The 8,771-nt window shown below is 61.2% G+C and overlaps 1 protein-coding gene across 1 annotated transcript in view; it reads right to left on the bottom strand.

Annotated features, from left to right (window-relative positions):
• The window catches only part of VWCE (von Willebrand factor C and EGF domains), a 24,605-nt gene that overhangs the window by 5,001 nt on the left and 10,833 nt on the right, over window positions 1-8,771 (bottom strand). Inside the window, exons 8-13 of the mRNA XM_014544539.1 lie at window positions 8,045-8,132; window positions 5,737-5,822; window positions 3,940-4,057; window positions 3,430-3,515; window positions 1,870-1,966; window positions 721-890 (exon numbers count right to left, since the gene is read on the bottom strand). Of these exons, the coding sequence (XP_014400025.1) occupies window positions 721-890; window positions 1,870-1,966; window positions 3,430-3,515; window positions 3,940-4,057; window positions 5,737-5,822; window positions 8,045-8,132 (645 nt within the window). The remainder of the gene's footprint in view (window positions 1-720; window positions 891-1,869; window positions 1,967-3,429; window positions 3,516-3,939; window positions 4,058-5,736; window positions 5,823-8,044; window positions 8,133-8,771) is intronic.

The following is an 8,771-nucleotide window of genomic DNA, read 5'->3' on the forward strand; positions in this document are numbered from 1 at the left end:
CGTGGTGGGGGCGGGGATGGGTGACTCGGTCAGAGTCTGTCTTCGCGCTGGAACGCAAGCCCCACAGGCCACGGGCCTGGCCCTGTGCACAGAGCTCATCTGTCACCAGGTGAGCAAATCCATGAACTGCCCAAGAAAGTGAGCTGCGGAACCCCAGGAGAGAGGACCGGAAGCCGAAGCTCCCAGATGCACACGGCTGTGAGCGCAGCGTCTGCACCCCTCCCCTCCCCAGCAAGGTTTCCTCCGCTTTCAACACGCTGGGCCTGACAGCATGGGGATTCCCGTCCTCCAGCTCTAGCTGCCTGGCCATCGCACGCCTTTCTGACGGAGAGGGAGGACGGTTTGGGTGGAAGTGCGCTGCGCTCCGAGCCCAGGTGCAGAGCGCGGGGTTCGGCTCTTGGCACTGAGATCACCAGCTGTGGGACCCGAGCAAATGCCTGTCTCTCTGTGCCTCGGTTTCCCGTCCGCTCGAAGATGGAGCGGCGGTGGTGCCCACCCCGCAGGGTTCTCCCGAGGACTGAGCTCCTGCCTGTACGGAGCTGAGAGCAGGGGTGGCACGCGCAGAACGGAGCGGAGCGTGTGCACAGAGAAGGGCCACAGCCCCCAGGCCCCTCCGGGAGAACCCCTGCGCCCTGGTCACCAGCGCAGACCCGTCCCCTGGCCCCGGGTGAAGTGCTGGGCAGCTGGAGGGAGCCCCCGGCACCAGGGCCCAGAAGTGACCTTGCTCCTGAGGTCTCTGGCCTCTGGCTCCAGGGTCAGGAGGGGGGGCAGCCCGGGGAGTTCCGAGGCGGGCAGGCCGGGCCGTACCAGGCAGATGCAGCTCAGGCACGGGTCCAGCACCGACGGGAAGGTCTGGTTGTTGAGGAAGGTCCTGCCCGTGTAGGTGCAGCCTGCGGAGAGGCACGTGGTGAGCGCCACGGGCGGCTGGGGGCGGGGTGGCCGGTGACCCCGCTCCTGCCAGGGCCAAGGTCCAGGCCTATCTGGGGGGTGAAGGTTAGGCGCTGGAGAAGGGACAGCACACGGGTCAGGGTTTTGGCGCTGGGCTCGGCAGAGGGGTCAGAGTGTCGGCCCGTCCCGGGCGGCGGTCCCCCAGCCCAGCCCCTGGGTCAGGCGCTTCCTCCTCTATCCCTCGCCTGGTGCGTAGGACACAGGCCTAGGACACAGCTGGGTGCCTGCACCACAGCCATGCCCTCTGCTGCTCCCACTCGGCCGAACCCAAGCCCGAGCCCACCTTCCAGAACATTCCTCCGCACCTCCCCGCTCTCTGCCTCCGGAGGCCCACGTACATGAAACCTTGATCTACTTACCTCACACTAGTAGGTAAAAAAGCAGGTGATGAGACAGTAAGGAAGTATTTTCAAGGGGAAAATATATGTAACCTATATCTAGTATATGTTAGGTAGAGATGTATATTATGGATGTTAGATAGACATACAGATATTATATCACAAAAAGAGCCTGGGAAAACAAAACCATGAGATTTCGAAGTGATAATGGGCACTTCTTAATTTCTTTATTTCTGCTTTCTGTGTGTTCTAAATGTCTGACAATAAAAGGTTACTTTTGAAACAAGGGAGAAGCTTCTGTGAATAAACTGGCACTTTTACTCTCTCTCCCTGTTCTGTTCCCAGGTACGGCTCCTTTGTCACCCAGCCAGGCTGCCTCCAGCACCCAGACAGGGCCTGCCACGAGCAAATTCTCTACGTCTCTGAGCCTCCGTTTCCTCATCTGTAAAATGGGGTTGCCCACGGGGCAGTTGTGAAGATGGCCCGGATGGCTGTGTGGCGCTTCACGCGGAGGAGCCTGGTACCGAGAGAGCCCGAGTGCACGGCGGAGAGGGGTGCCGGGGAGCCCCCCGCGGGGAAATACCTGCCGAACAGTCCGGGCAGCACTGTCCCGGGATCCGGATGGGGTGAGGGCACGAGTCCACGCAGTCTGTCCGCTTGCAGCTCACGGAACCATCTGCCTGAGGGAACGAGGAACTTCACCAAGACCCCGCCTGCGACGCCAGTCTCCGCCCCACGCCCACTCGCCCTCCCGGTCCCCCCAAAAGAGGGCGAGGCTGCAAATTGGCCAGGGCTCGTCCTCAAAGGCGCCCCGACGCAGCAGGAGGTGGCGGGTCTCCCCCAAAGAGGACCAGCGACTTGGGAAGGGGTGTGGGCTTCCGAAGGCCCCATCTCCAAGGACAGGGGAGGTCAGAGCGGGGGCCTGGTCCCTCGGCTTCCTGTCTGCTCCAGTGGCAGCCAAGGCTGCGCCATCACCCCCCAAATTCTGCCCTCGGCGTTGCCCTGGGACCCGGGCTCACCCCCACCGACGGAGTGTAGTAAAATCCCGTTTATATCCCCACCCGCGGTGTCTGTTTCAGAAGACAAAGCGCCCTGCCAGCTTGCTCCGTCCCCCTAAGATCGGAATGCTCATGAACCTCAGTGACTTTCTCAGAACCCAACTCGAATTCCAGTGACAGGCTTCCGGGTCTCTAAGGGTCTAAGGCAGTGGTTCTCAACCTTCCTCATGCCGCGGCCCTTTAATACAGTTCCTCATGTTGTGGTGACCCCCAATTTCATTGTTACAAATTGAACATAATTAAAGCATCGTGATTCATCACAAAAACAATATGTAATTATATCTGTGTTTTCCGATGGTCTTAGGCGACCCCTGTGAAGGGGTCGTTCGACCCCCAAAGGGGTCGCGACCCACAGGTTGAGAACCGCTGTTGTAGTGGGAGACGTGTTGCTTTTAACAAACGGCACGTCCAAGGGACTCGAAGGCTGCGCTTCTCACAGGCGGGTGCACCCCCACCACCCCGTCACCCCATCGCCGGCAGGAAGCGCCTGTTCTGAGCGGGAGGTCAGGGCGGCAGGATGTTCTACGCCACCAGGCCCGGGGGACGCCCATGGCTACGGGTGCCGGGGCCGCTGTGACATAAGCGCTAAGGCCTGAGCTCTCGCAGCAGAAAGGGAGGCGGGACGCACTGAGACACGGAGCCAACAGGATCGTGGTTCTCGGAGGGAATGTTTGCCTTCCATCCACCTGCCCTGAACTCCAGCACCTTCTCCTCGTCCGTTTCTGAGGCAGGCGATGCGGCCACACGACTCACACCAGCGACGACAGCACTGCGCTTTCACAGGAGAGGCCTGCACCCCTGGCCGCAGGGCCCTCGGTCACCTGTGCCCGGGACCCTGCTCGGAGGACGCCACCCCCAGCGCAGCGGCAACCCTAAGGCGGACAGCGTGTGCCGAGAAGTCTACCGAGGACAGCATATGCCGGGCCCGACGCTTTCTGTCGAATGGAGCTGGACGGGGCGGGGACAGGCTGAGGGGCCTGAGGGCAGGGAGCCTGGGACACGAGGACCGGGTGGGGGGGGTCCGCTCGGGGGGCGGGGAAGGAGAGGGGGGGGAAGCAGCTGAAGGCGCTCAGGTTGCCATTCACCTGGCAGATGCACAACTCACAGGGGTCACCAGGAGACCAGATCTGTCCCACCGGAAACTCGGCCCCGTTGTCGTCGAGAGAGCAGCCTGGCCAGGGACATGGGGGAGGAAGGGCAAGTGGGTCCCCCGGCGAGGACAGACGCCTCCACTCGTCCACGCTGTGCAGGAGCTCTGAGGGGGACCCTCACCCTGCCCGGCACCCTCAACCCTGCACACAGGCGCCCGGTGCACACAGGCCCGGTCACACCAACACAGGCTCACACGTGCACCCGTGAACACACATTCACACGGAGAAGCCATTCACACAGACACACACACACACATGCAGATGCCACTCACACAAACACACGCTCACATGTGCACCCATGAACACACATCCACACGGAGAAGCCATTCACACAGACACACACACACACATGCAGATGCCACTCACACACAGACACAGACACGCACACAGACTTACACACTCAGGCGCACTCTGAGCCCCGGGACGCACGGCCGGGGCGCTCACCTGTCTTGGGCGCGGGCTCCCGGCAGGTGAAGCAGCACTGCCCAGGGCCCAGCCACCACTCCTCGCGGGGGCAGTCCAGCTCCGGGCACGGTGTGAAGGCACATTCCACTTCCCCATCCTGGGAGGAAGCCAGAGGGCACGGCCGTGAGGGCAGCTCCCCGCCCTGGGCCAGGGGAGGGCTGAGGAGGGGGCTGCCCTCCCCTCCTAAAAGCGACAGAAATCTCCAGGGAGCAAGAGGGAGGCAGGGCGAGTCCTTGGGGGGTGGGGGAGCCTGGGCGGAGGCTGGCGGGTCCTGGGGATGTGCCAGCTGCTGGTCTGGAGGGTCCCCTGCCCGCGGGGCCGCAGCCACCAGCATCCCTTCCCCTCGCTCCGCAAAGCAGCGTCCCTCCGGCTCCCTGCCTCCTGCTCTCACCGATCTGCTCTCGCTCTGCAGCCAGACAACTTTCCCTCCCACCAACCTGATGCCCTCGCGCCACCACTTAAACCGCCAGCAGCGCCCCCAAGCCCCAAGCTCTAGCCCGGCTGGCAGCGCCTCTCAGGACTGAGTCCGAGGCTGAGGCTGTCGCTGCCCCCCCCCACCCCCCGCCAGGCTCCTTCCCCTGGGCACTGCCCTCGGCCAATGGGGACCAGGTCTTCCAGGTGTCGATGGCTCCTTTGCCTGGTCTGGAGGGTCCCCTGCCCGCGGGGCCGCAGCCACCAGCATCCCTTCCCCTCGCTCCGCAAAGCAGCGTCCCTCAGACTCCCTGCCTCCTGCTCTCCCTCTGCAGCCAGACAACTTTCCCTCCCACCAACCTGATGCCCTCGCGCCACCACTTAAACCGCCAGCAGCGCCCCCAAGCCCCAAGCCCTAGCCCGGCTGGCAGAGCCTCTCAGGACTGAGTCCGAGGCCGAGGCTGTCGCCCCCGCCCCCTCCCGCCAGGCTCCTTCCCCTGGGCACTGCCCTCGGCCAATGGTGTCGATGGCTCCTTTGCCCCCGACTCCCTGGGGAGCCAGGGAGCATACACAACCACTGCTGCTCAAGGCCTCTGACACGCCCATCGCTGCGGGGAATGCACTCCAGCCCTAGGGCACCAGCCCGAGCCTGGCCCGCCTGCACTTGGCTCCCTCCCTGCCAGTCCTGCTCGCCTCACCTCTTCTCCTCCTCGGAGCTCCCTCAGAACATCACCTACAATCCTGACCCAGGCTCAGCCCAACACAATCCCTCCTGCAGCCTCCTCCCTCCTGCAGCCTCCTCTCTCCTGCAGCCTCCTCCCTCCTGCAGCCTCCTATCTCTCCTGCAGCCTCCTCTCTCCTACAGCCTCCTCTCCTACAGCCTCCTCTCGCCTGCAGCCTCCTCTCTCCTGCAGCCTCCTCTCTCCTGCAGCCTCCTCTCGCCTGCAGCCTCCTCCGGCCTGCAGCCTCCTCTCCCGCCTGACCAGCCAGGGTGTAGAGGCCGTGCTCTCGCCTGATTGGTGCGAGTCACCCCTCAGTCTCGCCTTAGCATCCCCCCTCCAAGAAGGCTTCCTGGAGCCTTCAGCTCTGGTCACCTGCCCACCCTCCACCTAGGCTGTGGGGCCCCCGACAGAGGGGACTGGGGCTGCCTGTGCCTGGCTGTGTCCCCAGCACTCAGCATTGCTCCAGGCACACAGTAGGTGCTCTACAAATAGCCCTGCCGGAGGACGAACTTCAAGGAGCCTGCGGAAGGCCTTGGTGAGTGGAGACCCCTTAGCCCCCCTGCTGCCCAGTCCCCCTTTGTCTGCGAGCTGGCACCTCTCCTCCGGGCCGAGGCTCCTCCCCGTCACCCATGTCAGCCCCTACCTGGCAGGCACAGGTGGTACACGCGTCGCCATCCCCGCTGAACATGGCCCCGTCTGCATACCACCGGCCGTGGAAGTAGCACCTCCCTGCGGAGAGGAAGGGGAGAAGCAGCTCAAGGCCTTTGGGTGGGGGCAGCTGAGGAAAAATGGGGAGCAGTGGGTGGGGGCCAGGGAAGCTGACACTCCTACGACACGGCACAGCACAGCCCATGCCCAAGAACCCCACCCGCTTCTCCCCTCCGGCTCAGCGGTTGAGCGTTGACCTATGAACCAAGAGGTCAGGGTTCAATTCCCAGTCAGGGCACATGCCTGGGTTGTGGGCTCAATCCCCAGTGGGGGTTGCAGGAGGCAGCCGATCAATAATTCTCATCACTGATGTTTCTACCTCTTCCTCTCCCTTCCTCTCTGAAATCAAGATAGATAGATAGATAGATAGATAGATAGATAGATAGATATAAAAAATATGCTAATAATTGCCAAAACTGGTTTGGCTCAGTGGATAGAGCGTCGGCCTGTGGATTGAAAGGTCCCGGGTTCAATTCCGGTCAAGGGCATGTACCTGGGTTGAAGTTGCCTGCCTCAAGGATGCTTCACTGTAGGCACCCAGACAAGCAGATCTGCTTGCCAGAGCCCCTCTTACTGCTCTTCCCTCCCACCTCCCCATGTTTCCAAGAAGCAATCCTGGTAAAAACGTCTCTTATAATGTGTTGAGTTGAATTGGGGGTGGGGAATGGATGCATTTGAAACCGAGTGTGGGTGCCCAGATGTGTGCCCATGGGATGTGTCTCTGTGGTGCCCCTAATCATGCCAGAGAAACTAGCACTGATGAGAACTTGGCCTGAGGCCAGAGAAGGCTACAAGGCTCTGACCTGCTGGGCTTCCTTAGCTTGCACTGCAGCTTTGCAAAGAGCCACCTAGGCCCCAGCTGGCCATATGCATGTGAGCCAGTGCAAGAACACTACTGTAACTACTCAATAAAATCCAGGGTGTAAACAGAAAAGGAAAAAATCACCCTGACCAGTTTTGCTCAATGGCTAGAGCGTCGGCCTGTGGACTGAAGAGTCCCACGTTTGATTCCGGTCAAGGGCATGTACCTTGGTTGCGGGCACATCCCCAGTAGGGGGTGTGCAGGAGGCAGCTGATGGATGTTTCTCTCTCATGGATGTTTCTAACTCTCTATCTCTCTCTCTTCCTCTCTGTAAAAAATCAATAAAATATATTTTAAAAAATAAAAAAAATATATGCTAATACTTAAAAAATGACAGAGAATGAACCACGAGTAAAAACGTCCTTAACCCAAAGGGCCAGGGAGGCCCAGAACTCAAGAGGAAGAGAAAAGAAGAAACGGAAGAGACTGGCCAGACACGGAGACAGCTCTGGGCACCTGGCCCTCCGGGGGCGCAGGGAGGACTCGGGGAGAGCCTCTCACCCGAAGACCCCCCCACAGGCAGCAGCAGCCTCCAACCCGCCCAGGCCCAGCCGCGCTAGTCAGGCTGCCCTGGGTTCAAATCCCACCCACACGACCCACAGGGAGTGGCTTTGGACACGACTCGCCAACTCGCCGAGCCTCCGTTTTCCCGTCCGTTCAGTGGGGTTGCTAACAGTTCCCACCTCCTAAGAGTACATCGCCTATTCAAAAGAACGTTTCAATTAGAAGTAATATCTAACATTTAAAGGTCAAGAACAAGTATTTTAAGAGGACGCCGACTCTGAAATGGGTAGGCTTGAGTTTAGCTCGTGCCTGCACTCACTGGTGTGCCTCCTCCGGGCAGTGCCTTGAGCTCTCTGAGCCTCAGTTTCCTCATCTGTGAAATGGAGCTACGAAGGTGGCTCCCTCAGGGCAGTGCCCCACGGAGCAGTGAGATCAAGGTCTGGCAAGTGCCCGCACAGCGACGGCACTGAGCCGGCAGGGAATGTCAGTGACGGCGATGAGGTCATCCCGGGAAACAGAACCGAACTTTGAAGAAAGGACCAGCTCAGCAGTGGGGAAGTCGAGGCCCGTCTCCGTCGCGAGACAGCAAAGACAGAGTGGGCTCCACCCCCTTCCTGCCTGTGTCGGAGGTGCCTCCGGGGCCAGAGGGCAGGCCAGGCCTTGAGCCCAGTCTAGCTTCCAAACCACTGAGCACACACTAGGTGCTCCACTAAAATGGGCAGTTTGAAATGCTTCCCTTGATCTGCATGTCTAAGCGGAAATCAACCCTTCCTCTCTCTTCCACTCACCTCGCCCCCAAAAATATACTCAGAAGACACCCCTCCCCAGAACACCCTAAAAAGCTACATGCTCCCACCCACCCCCACCCGTCACTCACCTGGAGCACAGGTGCAGCAGTCCGACTCCGGGGAGGTCTCACAGGGGCCGGGAGGACACTCGGGGGAGATGCAGGACACATTTCCAGCCTGAGGAGGTGAGAGGCGGCGGGTGGGGGGCGGGGAGAGGCGAGCCAGGCTCTGGGGCCCCGCAGGCCCATCAGGGACCAGCCAGTCCCCACCAGTCACACCACCCGGGCTTCCTGTCCAACGCAGGAGCCCCCTAACAGCCTTCCCAGACCTTCAAATGCCGCGTGATCCCAGCAAGGGGAGCCTGAGGGACCAGGGTCTGGCGTGTATTTGGGGTGGTGACAGCACCTCCCTCTCCGAGGCGAGGCCGGACGGAGGGCAGGGGTGCTGCCTGCGGTGGAAACGCACCTCCCCAGCCTCCCACAGCGCCCGCTGGCAGCACGCGGAGAAGGACGCAGAGGCGGAGGCCACTCCCCCAGGACACCTTCCGACGCCTACATTAGCTACTCAAAGGGTCAAACTTAAAAGCGTGTCTTAAACACTTGAAGTTCAAACCAAAAAGCCCCTGGCTCTGGAGCCGGAGACCCGAGCCCCAGCCGGCTCCTCCACTCACATCCGACCCCGTCCATCGCCCTCCGAGCCTCGGTCGCCCAGCTGTCGGGGAAGCTGAGGACTGGGTGAGAGGAGTCACCCACAACAGCCCTCGCTACTGATCTTGTGAGCTCACCAGGCAGACGCACACTCACCAGGCAGACGCAC

This window comes from Myotis brandtii, unplaced genomic scaffold (assembly GCF_000412655.1).
Source record: "Myotis brandtii unplaced genomic scaffold, ASM41265v1 scaffold369, whole genome shotgun sequence".
Classification (NCBI taxonomy): domain Eukaryota; kingdom Metazoa; phylum Chordata; class Mammalia; order Chiroptera; family Vespertilionidae; genus Myotis; species Myotis brandtii.